At 38.7% G+C, this 16,074-nt stretch overlaps 1 protein-coding gene across 1 annotated transcript in view; it reads left to right on the forward strand.

The window, feature by feature from the left end:
- Window positions 1-13,244, forward strand: part of LOC118916487 (uncharacterized) — a 124,265-nt gene extending 111,021 nt beyond the window's left edge. Inside the window, exons 5-6 of the mRNA XM_057489234.1 lie at window positions 960-1,152; window positions 13,131-13,244. Of these exons, the coding sequence (XP_057345217.1) occupies window positions 960-1,152; window positions 13,131-13,169 (232 nt within the window). The 3' untranslated portion in view covers window positions 13,170-13,244. The remainder of the gene's footprint in view (window positions 1-959; window positions 1,153-13,130) is intronic.
- The last annotated feature ends 2,830 nt before the right edge of the window (window positions 13,245-16,074 follow it).

Genomic DNA, 16,074 nt, shown 5'->3' on the forward strand with positions numbered 1-16,074 from the left:
AAAAAACAAATACCTACCTGAATTTCTTACCCAGCATACTTCTTACAGTTCATGGGTCAGAATGAGATAACATGGCCTATTCATAGAAGTAAGGGAGACTGATAAAGTGAATGTTTGATTTTCTGTTCTCTATTTGTGAGACATAGCAAAGAAGAAGAAAACTGAGAATGGTTTTTGGGTTGTGAAACAGTAGGTTCTAACATGAAAATCTATTGTTCTGTAGCATACTCTGTTCTTATGTGTGTATTACACTCTTGTCATTTTGTATTTGACTTTGTATTCATCTATGTATGTTGTCTCCTCTACCCTTTAGGAGAATATTTGCGTGATTAAATACCAATTTTTTAAATAGATGTTTTATTCTCTTTTTCCATTAGCCATTAACAACATCTGCTTAACTCACTGAGCAAAGATCCTAGAATTTTGATTTTCCTGAGTAGGCAACACATATTTACTAGAAAGAATATTACTTTTATTTATGTCTAATATCTTGGCAAGCATTACCCTGTACAAAAGAAAATACAGTGAAATACCAGATGATTCCATGGGGATTTAGTAAAACTATCACATTTAATCTTTTATGGGTTACGATAGAGTCTCATGTAAAGATATATTTCCAAGAGACCTCATCAACTTTGACTTAGAAAGAAATTCAGCACCACAATATAGCACCTGCATATCAAAAATAAATTTAGTAATGCCGCTTGATGCAATGTTTAGAAAAAATACTCAATTAAAGCAATATGAATTCAACCAGAATCCTCTGCAGGCAGCAGCATCATGCAATTCTGACTTCACAGTGACATGAAATTTTAAATGACAACTGTGCTAAATCAAGGAGCAGCAAACACAGGCCAAGTTTAAATTTAGTAACACTGCTAGTTTACTGGAAATAACCTCCATAGCAGATTCTCTATGAATTTCAGGTGACCGACTACTTGTTTTTCTGTTCTGTTCAGAGGTGATCAGGTACCCAGACACTTCAGCATTGATATCTTCCCATCTCAGTGGCATTTCTGGTGCCCACCTCAGGAGTCTCCTTGGCCAACCTTGAAACACTTAGAAATTAAACAGAATCCACTGCATAGATTCTTCTTGAAAATTTTCATCATAAATGTTAAGAACTTTCTGAGTAAGCATAAGGACTTGAAGGTAAGTGAATTTTATAAGTAACTCACATTCTTGTGTAACTCTTAATTAGGTCAAAGGTAAATATTTAGTATACTTTTTAAAATATACAAAAATGAAAGAGTGATGGAATAAAAGGAAATAGTCATCACTGTGCAGTTCCACAGCAAAGAAGGGAAATAAAATACAAAGTTTTAAAATTGTTATTTGTCATGTAAATCTAAATACAAGCAAGGCACATTGGTAAACTGGATATTTGATAATCAGTTTCACACAGAAAAGCAAGACATACAGTGGTTGTCAGATTTTAATGTGCATGTGAGTTACATGAGGGGAGGGGAATTCCTTAAAATGCTGATGCCTGGGGATATTTCACAGAGTTAGATTCACTAGGCCTGGGATGTGACCCAACAATTTGCATTTTTACAATTACTCACCTATAAATGATCCTGATGAAGGTGGACCTTGGACCTTTGAGAAACAGTGAAAATGTCATTCAAACAATAATACTTATTTTCAAACTTTATATTAAACGTGGTTTTAAGTTGTATTTCCTTCAGTCACAAGAATAAGGAAGGCATATTTCATGCAGAGGAGCTAAATTAGTACTCCCCTTTTGATCCTCCAAATTGAATTAATTCTCTTTAATATTCCTTTTTAAAGTTCAATATGATGAGCTAATTCCCAGGTGTCCCTATCTCAGCTTCAGATTGACAATCCTGTCATTGCTTTCTTTAGCTATTTCTCTCTTCTGTGTAGTGTTTTACTCAAATGTTTATGCTTATTGGATCTAATTCCAGGAAATATCTAAAAGGTGAAAATAATGAGTTATTACGAGGGCTGGCTAAGCATTTCTACATTTTTGAGGGGTTTTTCTTTTTCTCTTCAGCCTTAGATTTCAAAAGCACAGATCTGCACAATCATTGTTAGTTATTCATTCTCCTTTGCTGATAAACACATATAAATCATGTCATATATTTATAACAGGTTATATGTACATTTATTGAACATTGCTCCATTGTATTTCCATTTCCTGTATCTCAGTTAGCAACTCCATCTTTCTTTTTTGCAATTTGAAATTCATAAAAGGTTTGCTTTTTTTTATTCCAGTGAAAAAAGCAATTAATAGAGATATATTCAGGTCTTCAGTTGTGATGATTCTTTAGATATAATATGATATTATTTTTATAGTAAAGACAAATGTTTATTCACAATCCTATAAACTTAAGGCTTGTAGACATTTTCTTCTATCACTCTTTGTGTGCACTTGTTCATATTGTATAGAATCTGTTGTACATAAAATACCAAAAGGCAAAAATAAGCCCTTAATCAAAAAGGATTATATCTCTATAGTGCCCAGTAGCTACATATATTAGCTGTTATTATTATTACACAAAAAATGAATATAATCATATGCATAAAATAAAGCAGCACTCTTTTTACTTTATCAAAATTAAAGACTTACAGAATTGGATTAATTATAATAAAGAATTTTGCATGCATCTCTTCTCACCATTGTTCTCACTAATAAGATTGCCATACCTGATCATAAAATCCTGAAATTTATAATATACAAGATTATAAAATCCTCAAAAATGTAGTACATAAGTTTATGGTTCAATGACGTCCCCAAACAAGATTTAATAAAGCTTTTAGGGCAAATCTTTGTAATATTTCAACTTCAGGAAAACATAGAAACTGCCTTTCTGTTCTATCTTGCTCTTTTTAAAAAATTTTCCCTTTTTTTAAAAACTTTTCAAAGGAGCAGGTGGAGAGAGAATAGAATTGTGTCCTCAAGTGAGTCACGTTCATTATCATTGGTGTATTTATCTTAAACTGTGGATCCCTAAAGAAAACTTAATCTGTAGTTTCAGGGAACCTGAATGAAGCAGCCTCATACTCAGGAAGTAAAATATTCAATAAAAGAATACATTACAGAAACTTTATAGAGTCATAGAAGCATAAAGTTTTAGAGCAGAAATGGACCATTGAGATTTTGTGTCTGGTCCCCTCATGTATAATAGCATTATTTTCTCTTCCAAACTTTCTCTATAAAAGCTTAATACAAAGAGCAGTAAATATCAATCAGGCCAAGTATGACTTATTAACAAGGAGAAACTGTTTTTTTAAGCAAGTGTTTTTCCATAATGATTTCTTGGGTAAGGAAAATCAGAGGAAATTTTCCTCCAAAATGAAGATTGAGGAAGTGAAGAAAATACCCAGCTTATAAATGTAGTTGAACTTAAAATCATTAATTATTCTTTTTGTTAGTAGATAATCTTTTATGTCAGGAACCTAGAAATGAAAATAGCAAACTGTAGTTCAGGCTTGGTCAGCTTTACATGGAAATCTGATACTGATGGAGAAAAAGAACTAGAAGATACAGCTTTAGAATAAAAGAACCATCTGGGACCATTCAGTATAGGAGAAAGGAGATTTAAAGTGTAAAAATCTCTGGGGAGTGTTAGTGTTATTATGAAACAGTATAATAATGATATTTGTGAAATATCCAAAAAGATTAAAATATGTTATTCTCAGTTTAAGAAGTTGGAAAGTCATTAAAATTTGTGTAGTAAAGTATAGTTATTGATCTGGGGAAATGCTCATAATATACTATAAATGAAAACAAGTCACAAATCATATTATTATGTATTCCCATTTTTATTAAAAAAGCTACAGATGCATAGGAAGAAAACTGAAATGATATACATCAAAATATTATTAATGGTAATGTTCATTTGATGAAATTATGGTTAATTTTCATTGCTTCTCAGAGTTTGTAAAACTTTCTAAATTAAGTGTTAATAATACAATTTTGAAATATTTTTAAGGGCTGGGAAAATATTCAGTTATCTGGGAAATTCACTTTTATAGATTTTAATCAAATTATATAAGGTAGTCCTGCTAATGTTTGTTTTATAAAGCCTTAAAGCAAGGCTCCTGTATCTTGTAGTATTAAACTGAATATAAGAGGAGTGCTTCCAATTAGATTAAAATAACTTTTAGATATAACTCTTCATTTGTGGAATATTGTAGTAGACTAAGATTCTCAAGTTTCCCTCTTCATTAAGTCCTGATAATTTCTCATTATGGTGATTAATTACCTAGAAATATTCTTTACTTCTTGTATCAGATTAATTCCAACATGCTTTAAGAAATTTCTGACTATAGTATTTTGCTCTCTTTGGAAGATGATTTTATATGTTTGTTTGCATTACTGTTAATATATCTTTGTTCTTTAAATATCCAGTGAAACATACGGTTAGTCTCGCCATTATTACTACCAGCTGTGGTTGGCCTATGATTTTGTTCATTCTGGCTGAATCCAAAGTAATTAGCTCTTTAGTTTAATGACAATATTTGTTAATGGGTTTTTAGGGCCAAATTCTGATGTTTGAGAGTGGGTGGTGTATTTGAAGATAGAATCTGGCCCTTATGTTTTAAGCATAAGCTGTGTAATTTGATTTCAGAATGATGGTTTAGAGAGTTTGGGGTAGGAAAACCAGATCTGCATTTATCTGAAATTTCTCAGTTTCAAGAAACAGAAAATGAAAGTGACAATTTATGTAAATGAACAACAAACCCACTGAAAATTCTCTGACACAGCTATGCTTCATGAGTTGTTCCAAACATAGTTGAAATAAGAAATGAAATCATAATTTTCAAGCAGACATTAGGTAGAATCTCTTATGTGAAGAGGCATACACTGAGTCCTTTAAAAATGAAACATTTTGATCACTGTTTTATACAAAGATATATTGCAAAATGATTACTGTAATAAGGTTAGTTCACACATCGATCACCTCATACATAATTAAGAGAGTAGATAATTCAAGTTCTCACCACACCCACTACACCCACACAAAAAAAATTATCACTGTGTTTTTGAAGGACTCAGTGAAGTAGAAAGAGCCTTTGCTTGGGGCTCACTGGAGTTCAATGTCAGACTCAGCTCCCTGGTAGTGACATGACCTTGGGGAAATCCTTACCTCTCCCTAAGCCTCACTTTCTTCAACCTAAAATGAGCTCTTTGTACCAGATGATCCCACTGGTCCCTTCCAACTTTAAAATAACTATAACTTGCTTCAAAAGAGCACTATGAGGAAGGCACAAGGAGGGCAGGAAGATGCAATGACTTGAATTAATACATAACAAATTATTAAGTCTACTAAAAGGTATTTTGGAGACATTTTGGCCTTAAGAACTCTCCTTCAATAACTTGTACTTTTATCCTAGAGAAGAGAAATATTTGGGGGTTTTATGTAGAATAAACTATAGGATGCTTTATTAGCCATTTCAAAGACAGCAATCTTGGCAAAACTTAAAAAAAAAAAAAAAAACCCACCTGCTGATAGTTGAGATATCCAACAATGAAATAGGATGACTTGGGAGATCATGAATTCAGTATCACTGTTGGATAGAAAGTGAATACCAAGGGTTTTATGACCAGTTAAATTGTCTTTCAAGGTATAAAAGCTAGAGGCAAATATTCTGAACATAGAGAACCTCAGGAAACGTTGTTACCATGATCCCTTCTTGCAGCAACTATTAGAGGACAAACTCTGTCAATCCAAGAGGTGACTGTGAAAACTACTGCAAAAGAGCTGATTGTGAGCATTGACCTTATTTAATTCTCAAACTAAATCTAAATAAATATGTAGATTAGGGTGACAGAATATAGCATAAAAGTATAATATCCAGTAGAACTAAAGCAACTAACAAAATTAGGAGCATGCAACAGGAAGAAGTTGGTGCATATACACCAGCTGGTTGCTTTATTTTCAATATCTAGGAATCAGTGGGTATCACTTAAACATAATAAATCAAGTCATAGAAGTAGAAGCATATTTCAGAGTAGAAAAAAAAAGACCCTAAGAAAGATCATGATATTGCCCAACATTAGGTGACAAAAAGGATAGGGGGAAAAAGGTGGAAAAAAGTGCTCCTTTTTCTGTCATGAATAATGGTGAAATAATAAATATTCTAAAGGTAGAGAAGATCATGGTTACTATATGAAGTTACAAACTTCACATATAGGTTATTATATGAATTTATCAGCTTATAAAATAGAAGAAAATGTGCACCCTATTTAACATTCTTAAAAAGCTACATACAAATATTAAGCAAGACAAACAGACCCTATAATGAAAGATTTTTCAGAACCTTTAACAGAGGACAAAATATTATGTCACAATATCTCTTTTATAGCATTCATATGAATAAATGTAGAGAAATGTATTTCTTTAAAAGAAAATATTTCCAGATTAGCTCATAATGCAGAACCAAATTCAAAGCTGTATGCAAGGATACAACCAAAACAAAGTTACTCAAAAATTTAAAAACAAAAGAGTAAACAAAGGTGTACTTAGAATATTAGTAACAGAAAAAGTGAAACTTAAGGCCAAAAGAACTGCCTTGCCAATGGGTTTCAGCCCTGGGCAAGTTTGCTGTGGATTCAGTGTGACCAAAGAAATTGACAGCAGAACGTTCTTTGAGGTGAAAGGGTTTATTACCCAGCTTGTTCTCCTGCTGTAGGTTGAGCACTAGTGTCTCTGCCTCCGCGCAGAGCACTGGGCTGAGCTCTCTATGTAGCACAATAATGGTTTATTGCCTAAACGTGTAGAAGTGGTAGCTCAGCAACAGGCCAGTTACATTATCAGGTGGTTAAAGTTCAGTGAGGATCCTGGCCATAGGAACCCCAATTTCCCCACACTCCACCCCTCCAGGATTCTTGCCTTACAATCTACATGCTTTCAATCTTCCGCAATGGTCCCGGTGCGAGAAAGCTGGACCACTGTAACCGGATTCCACAATAGCAGTAGAGGATAACAACTTAGAGATAGTAACAAAAATTATAATAATACTCAAGCCAGAGGAGATTCCTAATAACAAAAATTATAATAATCCTCAGGCCAGAAGAAGTTCCCAATCCACAAAGACTTTAGGGGTGATAAGACACATGTTTTAATGCCACCAACATAGGCAAATCTTGCCCATCAGGTAGGATGCATGCAAGAGAGTGGTCCTGTGACAGGACTGTAGCAAGAAGGGGTCCCTTCCAGGTCTAGTATACCATACTTTTACTCCTTTCCCCCTGGGGGTTACTGAAGGGTCTATATATAGTGCTAATGGAGGTGCATTCACTGGCCATAATGATAAAACAAAACTCCCCGGTAAGATGCTCCAACATTCTGGCCATTCAGGATATACTACTGTGATCTTTGGTGGCCACTCTGCAGTTATTCCAGGAATACAGGGAGGCCAGCTTCCAGGACTTGTATCCAAGGTACCAGGAGAGCCAGCCATCATTGGTCCATGTGTAGAAAGGTCCAAGGGAGTGTCCAGGGTTCAGTGCAGTTGGTGCTGGCAGCAAGATGTTATTCTGGTGGCTGAACCTCGGCTTCAGTGATTCTTCCTTGGTCTGTACTTGTAGTTGTATAGGGAAGGCAGCCATATGTGTTAACATGTCTACAGGGCTCAGGGCTCCTTTTCAGGGTCTCTCATCCAAATGCCATAGCACGGTCCATAAGCAGACTGACCATCTCCGCAGACTATTGGTATCTGACTTTAGTCCAGATTTTAACAAGCCATGTTCCTCTCGATCATGCCTGCTGCAGTAGGACTGTATGGCACATGAAACTTCCATTTGATTCCCAGCTGTTGCACCCATTCTTGCAGTGTATGTCCAGTAAAATGGGTGCCCTGATCACTCTCAATCACCTGTGGTCAGCCATAGGCAGCAAAGAGACGCTCCAGGCCTCTTTTGGTCATCTGCTGATCTGACAATGAGTAGGAAAAGCAACCAAAAGTCCAGTAGCTGTGTCCACACAAGTCATCGCATACCGATATCCTTCTGACACAGGTAGAGGCCCAATATAGTCTATCTGCCACCTGATGAGGAGTATAGGCCCCTTAGCTATTGTCCCATGTTGTCGTGGAATTCGGTCTAAGTCCCTTTTGGAGCACACCACACACTCCTGCCAGGCTCTACTAACTTCTTCAAAGGTCAAAGGCAAGCCCCACCGACGGACTACAGCCCACATTGTCTTTTGCCCTGCATGCAACAAATGCTGATGTAGCCATTGGGCAAGATCAGGGCAGGCTTTCCTTCTAACCAATGTATCTGGGCCCATTTATCTGTTTCATCATTTCCTGGGGATGCCAGTGGCAAATGACCTGTCACATGGTATACTGTAATTATTTTAGTTTGACCACAGGCCCATAAGTCTTGCCACAATTCTTGCCCCCAAAGGGGTCGGTGACCAACCAGCCAGTTGGCATGGTACCAGGTTGGTAGCCACAGGGTCAAGCCCCGATAGACAGCCCAGCTGTCAGTACAGACAACTATAGGGGAGGGCTCCTGGCTGATCACAAGCCACACAGCCCGCAACTCTGCTCATTGGCTGCTCTTTCCCTCACCATCTTCCATCCATATTGTCTCAGTCTTAGGATGGAAAGCTATGGCCCTCCATTTTGGGGGCTGCCCACGGCTGGAGCCATCTGTGTACCATGCATCTTCAGGTATAGGGGCTCTTCCCTCCCGATAGGGACTCTCTGCTACTAATGGTTCAAAACCAAGTTCTTCCTGCTTTTCACTAGTACATGTCACCGGCCCCAACAAGCATTGGAGTTCTTCACTCAAGGGGCTATTAGAGAGAGCACTACGCTGCTATAGGTAAGCACCCCACTTGGCTAGTGTGGGTGTTCGTGCCACACCACTCCTTGGATTTTGGGTCCAGTCTCGTACCCACCCTAAGATGGGATAGGTGGTTATTAACTTTATTGGGGCCATTACAGTGATGGGTTCTGTAGCCAGCAAGGTGTGATACACGGCAGCCAGTTGTTTTTCTTTCAAAGTGTATCGTACACCTGCCCCTTTCCAGACTTGTGACCAGAATCCAATGGGTTGGTGAGTTCGTTCAAGCCACTGCCAGAGACCCCAGCCATAACTGTCTTCAGTGACATGAACATCCAATTCACAGGGCCTTGATGGGGTCTGTCACACTCAAGGCCTGCATGGCCTTGACTGCCCATTTTGCTGTAGTAAAGGCAGATGCACATGTCTCATCCCAGTCCCACCTGATGCCCTTTCATACCAACCGGTATAAGGACATCAGAAGTTGTGCCAAGTGCGGGATAAACACTCTCCAGTAGCCTAGAAGACCCAGAAACTCCTGTAGCAATGCCACAGTTGTGGGGGTAGGAAAGGCCTGGACTTTATCTATAACTGCTTCTAGTATAACTTTGGTCTTTCCCAACCAGAAAACCCCCAAGAATTTGACAGACAAACCAGGTCCCTGAACCTTAGTGCTGTTCACAGCCCATCCTTTCTCCTGTAAATGTTGCAGCAGCCTAGGTGCTGCAACTTCTAGATCTGAAAGAGAATCGGATATGAGCATGACATCATCAATATAATGATATAGCCACACCGTTGGATGTTTCTCCCATGTAACCAAGTCCTGGGCTACAAGTCCATGACAGATGGTGGGTCTGTGGAGGTATCCCTGTGGAAGGGCAGTGAAAGTCCATTGCCATCCTTCCCACGTGAAGGCAAACTGTTCCTGACTTTCCTGCTCAATGTCAATGGAAAAGAAGGCATTAGCAAGATCTACCACATAGTGCTATGAGCCTAGTTCATGCCTGAGGGTATCCATCAGGTCTGTAATAGAGGGGACAGCAACATGCATAGGGGTTAGGACTTTATTCAGTTCTCTGTAATCCACAGTTATATGCCAGGAGCCATCTGGTGTTTTTATAGGCCACACTGGGGAATTGAAAGGACTATGGGTGGGCTTTATAATACCCACCTTTTCCAGCTCCTGGAGAGTTTCTCCAATCCCTTTATGCCCTCCAGGCAGTTTGTATTGTTTGGTATTAGTCACCCGCAGAGGCACAGGCAAAGCTATGGGCGGGTGCCTAGCATGTCCCCTCAGAACTGCCTTCACCACACATACTCTCAGTCTGAACTCACCTGCAGTGGTCTGCAACCATAGACCCTGCAGGATATCAATCCCCAAAATATACTCAGGAATAGGAGATGTATAAATGTTATACTCTTTGGTGGGTACACTACTGTTCCCAAAAGGATTTGGGCTTTCTTCACCCTGAGAGCCTTACCCCTATATCCATCTATGATAGTGGGGGTCCTGGGGAACTGCTCAGGGTTACCATGAATCAGTGAACATACAGCCCCAGTGTCCACCAGAGCCAGGACATGTTGTATGTTCACTGGGGACAAATGGATAATTATTTCAACATGTGGCCTCCAGTCCCCTCCTTGTCCCTCAGGGGAGATACCTTGACCTTGCCCTCAGTCAAAATGTGTTCCCCAATCACCTTCCTGTGTGGACTCAAGTGAGGTTGGCTCACTCCCAGCAGGAAGTCTTGCAGACACACAGGCCGGCCTCGTGGCTCGCTCTCTGACCTCTGCCTGTTTGGCCTTAATGGCTGAAACTGCTGCTCTGGTTTCAGCTGTTGCCATAGCTCTAGTAAGATCCTATTTGACTTCCCATCTAATTTCCTTCCATCTGCTCCTGCCCATAGTCAATCAACCCACATCTGGGTCCTCGTAACCTTCATGGGGACCTGTAAATTCTTCTTGGGAGTAACAGGTCTTACTTCTTTCCGGATTCTCATTGCTTCAGCCTCTCCTAAGTCTGCTACTGTACATGTCACCTCACATTTTGTAATCACTGCCTCAAGGTGGGCTGCACTGTCAGGGAAGACAGCTTTCCCATCTCTGATCCCGACAGAACAATTCCATCCACCCCTAAGTCCCACAGTCACCTGCTCAGCCTGAGTATAGGGGCAAACCATAGAGTGGTCCACGACCTGGGGAGGGGATTGCTCCTCTCCTTGGGGAACTTTCAGCTGCTGGGTCTTTATTTTCTTTACAACCACTGGGTGTGCTTTCAATACAGGAGGCACCAGTGCCTCTGGCACCACTCCTTCATCCTTTCCCAGCCCCTCCATTTCTGGGGCTGATGGCACCTTTCTCTCCCCTCCCCTGAGTGCCTCCTCTGCTACAGTGCCTCGCAACAGTGCCAGCTCAGTCTAAAGAAGGTCTGTTACCTTCGCCTCAATGCTTCGCAGCTGATGTTCTCATGCCACCTCCACCTGTGCTTCCCTCAGGAGTTTGTCTTTTTCCTTGATGGCCTCTTCTTACTTCAGAACACCTGGCAGACTGCCGTCTCATCTCCAATGGCACCTTGCTGCTGGTGCCCTTGTGCTGCCTCCTCTCGCGTCAGTGCCATATCCTGCCTCAGGGAATCCACAGAGGTTTGCAGCTCATGTTCTCATGCCGCCATTTCTTGGGTCTCCTCTGTAGACCTTTTTAATACTGTGAGAAGCAGCCAACCCACAGTCTCCACTGCCTCACAGGCACTCTGCTTCTCAAAGGATCCACTTTTTATACCAAGGGCCACCCTTACAGCCTCAGGTGTCACCTTCTCTTGCCTCCAGTCGTGGGGTGGGGCCCAGTCCTCTAGGAGGCAAGCCACCTCAGACCACATACCCATTGGGGGACCATCCACTGTCTCTCCATTCACAGGGGCAGCCTGCTGAAGCACCCCTCCCATAAGAGCAGCCTGTCTTTTTCCTTGGTCAACAGTGAGCTCTGCCGACTTTCACCAATTGTCTTACCAATGGGTTTCAGCCTCAGGCAAGTTCGCTATGGATTCAATGTGACCAAAGAAATTGACAGCAGAACGTTCTTTGGGGTGAAAGGGTTTATTACCCAGCTTGTTCTCCAGCGGTAGATGGAGCACTAGCATCTCTGCCTCCACGCAGAGCACTGCACTGTGCTCTCTATATGGTGCAATAATGGCTTACTGCCTAAAGGTGTGGAAGCGGTAGCTTAGCAACAGGCCAGCTCCATCATCAGGTGGTTTAAGTTCAGTGAGGATCCTGGCCATAGGAACCCCAACTTCCCTACAAGAACTAAGACAAAAGAGGAACTTTATAGTGAACGCTAGTAGGTGTAAGACATCACGAAGGCAAACAGTCATGAATCAGGAAGAGCTTCAAGGGCTACCTTAGGGTAGCAAATAAACTTAGCTTCTGAAAACATCCCAAGAAATATCAATATCCATATTTTAGGTTCTGGACTAAGTCTTAACAGTCACCTTGTGTATTATAAAACAAAATATTTATATTGAAATTTATTTTCAATCAAGAGAAATTCTATATCAAAGATAATTAAAACTACCTATTGACTAAAAATTAAATATTTGACTAATGACATTTTTTTCATTATCTGCAAAAAGGGGTTACAGGTTGCTTCTCTTATGAAAAGTAAGACAGCTTCCACTAAGATTGTAAATGTACACATTAAACTTACTGGATTTGAAGAAAAGTAAAACGTTCAGATCCACGCTGCCCACCCCAACAGGTGTTCTTAGCAGCAGGATAGAATTTCAGAGTTTTTGCAGTTGAGTGGTTTCTGCTGAACAAAAATTCTAATTCAGTTTAGGAATGCAGATTATAATAGTTTGCCTATCCTACTCGCAGCAGATTTCCTGCCTTCATTTCACAGACTTCTAAATTCAGTGAGAAGCTACTAAGTGACTTCAGCTCCAGGGCAACACATCCTTTGAGATAGTCCCATTAACTCGACTTAGTTACAATGCAAAGCTGCTTAGCTTCACAACTGAAATGGACTACAGCTGAATTGCTTTTCTAATGTAATACCTATTTATAATAAATGCAAAGTGGTCTATGAAGGCAAACTTTGTAGAGCATGAAAAATGATTGCAAAACGCTTATTTTTTTCTGACTTGAGACTGTAAGAAATGTCATGTATGTCAGCAGGTGACACTCCTATTAAAATAAAAGGAGAATAATATTCAAAAATAAAAATTTATTGCATTGGCCTTTATGATGTATTACTTCAGCAAAGAAAATTTAAATGAAGCTATTATATTTTATAGTAGCATTTTTTCTAGATACCATGGTTTTTCTAATTTAAATAAATTTTATCCAGTTCAATTTCTTTCTCTTACTAGGCCTCAACCATGTCGGCCAAATTTCCTTACTTTCTTTGAGAAAGTAAACATTGTTCAAATATCATCTTTTGTCTGCTAATATTGGAATGATCAAATATGTAATAAGTGCAAGGTAAGCTATGTAAACCACATATTACTATAATGTAGGTTACTAAAATATTGGTGTTATCCTTTGAATAAGAAAATTCTAGACAGCAGTTTCAAGTTGTCTAAAATCAAATAAATGAGTGTCTTGCCAATGGGTTTCAGCCCCGGGCAAGTTCGCTATGGATTCAGTGTGACCAAAGAAAATGACAGCAAAACGTTCTTGGGGTGAAAGGGTTATACCCAACTTTATATCCAGGTGGCAGGTCAGTCACTAAAATCCCATTCACTCAGAGCGAATCTGCATGCAGCAAGCTGGTCTCTGCCTCTGGGCCCATCTGTCCACACAGCCGTCCCACACAGCCGTCCTCTGAGCCTCTCTGCACAGCCATCCCACATAGCCATCCTCTGGGCCTCTGTCTTCGGCGCTGCCACCACTCCAGCCTCTGCTCTGCTCTCCTGCAGCCTTGCAGCCCTGCCACCATGTCGTGCGCAGAGCACTGGGCAGAGCTCTTTTTATAGAGTCAAGAGCCATATATTGCCCACAGTGAGCTAGTCAACCATGGCTAGGTGAGAATCCTGGCTACAGGAACTCTCATTTTATCCACAATGAGATGGGTGTCAGAGCCACTATTTTACAACCACAAACTGTTCTGTCTTCATGCTTGTGCTCAGGTAATTCATTTTGCACTTTCATGAATTCCCTCTCCTTCATGAGTAAGGTACATGACCAACTACATTTTCATTGAGCCTTGTCAATGCTTCCAAATTCAATGATTGATTTTCACAACAGAGGAAGTAAATGTCCAATTCAGCCTAGTATGAACTTTTTTCGCTTGATATGTGTTTGTTTTTAGTCTAATGTGATTTCAGCTGAGAATAAGACTCATACCTGGATACATTATAATCCAGTGCAAACTTCATTTTTTCATTCTACAAGTATTGGGTTAATAACTGCTAAGTGCCAGGCTGTTTGAGGACTTGAAATGCATCAGTGAATAAAACACGGTATTCCATTTGGACATATAGAATTCTATAAGAGACAGTAAATACTAACAAGTAAGTGAATTATGTGGTATCATAGACTGCAATCAGGTATAAAAGAAAACAGATTAAAGGTAAAAGAAGGAGGGAGGGAATGGTATGACAAGATGCAGGGCAGTGAGATCAGATCTGTTACTGTTTATACCAGCTCTTCTGGTAAGTGTTTTTCTATTTTCAGTCTGGTTGTGTTAAAATCAGAATATGTGGATTGGACATGGAGAGTGAAGTCATTATTAAATGACACTTGCCAAAATTTTCTTCTTCAATAATAAGCTTCCATAAATTAACATTCATATTTGAGATGTTTACCTTAGAATTTACCCAAATTAATTCAGTCAACCGCATGTGTTTACTAACTTTTAGCTTTAGAGTTCTTTGCTTGGTTTTATTACAGATGGTCTAATTAACAGGTGCTCTCCCAGTAGTAATACTATAGGATTTCCAAAGGGGTCAAACAATGAAAAATAAAAATATTAAATTTTAATTTCTTTTGTCCTGACAGTTTATAATTCATACAGTAATTTTAAATTACCGGTTCACTATAACCATAATCCTTGTCAGTGATTTTAAGCAATGCCAAATTCGTTTGAAAAGATCCAAAACATCTGGTAAGAATTTATTAACTTTTAGAATAACCTGTATTTTGAAAGTATCTGGTAATGGATGTTTTAGATAAGACTCTTACTTGATTCTCAGAAAAATGAGGACTGAACTCTAAATCTGAGTACATATTTTTAAAAAATAACCTGTAGTCATTTTTAATATATTCATTTTGTGACCCTACTTTAAAAATTATTTTTGTGTCACTAATCATGTACATCCCTAACTACCAATGCTATAGAATCATAGCCTGTTTTAGCTGGAGTGATCCCATAAATTCATGTCTGACTGCTTATATTTTACAAGTATAAGCCTGAATTCCAAAGAGGGTAAATAATCTGTGCAGGTTATATCATGTGTATAGCTCTGGCAGTCAGTTAGTAGTAGAACTGGGACAGGAATCCATTCTTTAAATCTCAAACCGGTATGTTTTCTAGTACATCCCTCAATATGTGCTTTTCAATTGCTGTTATTAAAATAAAAATAATGCTTCCTGTGAATAAAAGAAAGTTGACCATATCTTTGAATTCCACAAAGCAATCTGATTATGAGTGTGCCTAAGCTCCCAGAATGATCATACTTATTTGATAACCTTTTCACCATACCAGAAGTGACTTTTCAGAAAAAAATTAGATGGACTTCTGAGAGTTTTTTCTTTGAAAAATAAATGAAATTACCTAGGAAGCCATAAAATTACCCATTCATCATCAGTATGTGTGTGTATATATATATATATATATATATAGCACAAATGAAATGCAACTGTATTATTATTCTGTGAATTGTAGAAGGAACAAATCATAAAGTGCTGATTCTAGAAAACATCCTAAGTAACATCTGGGCTCTGAGCTCCATCCTTAGGAAATGGTATACAGTCATGTGAGAACTGTTTGAACCCTCTTAAGGGAAAATTATGTAACTCACTGGGAAATAATTTCAGTAGATTTAATAGGTCAGAGAGGCAATATATTCAAAACCTAAAGAAAAGCATTAAAAAATCACTATGCCTAGGGAATTTATATGTAAAAAATATTAAATAATTAAAGCAGTATCAATGAATTTTCTAAAACAATTTCTAGTGTAAGTGTTATAATGCATCTTAAAACTATACATTTGGTTCTTGTAGTGGATTCTAAATTTGCTTTATATGGAGGATACAACCATGGCTTTATATTATGATAAAGCTAGGGTTTCTCATTGCACAGAAGAGAATTTT

Source organism: Manis pentadactyla, chromosome 12 (genome assembly GCF_030020395.1).
Source record: "Manis pentadactyla isolate mManPen7 chromosome 12, mManPen7.hap1, whole genome shotgun sequence".
NCBI lineage: Eukaryota > Metazoa > Chordata > Mammalia > Pholidota > Manidae > Manis > Manis pentadactyla.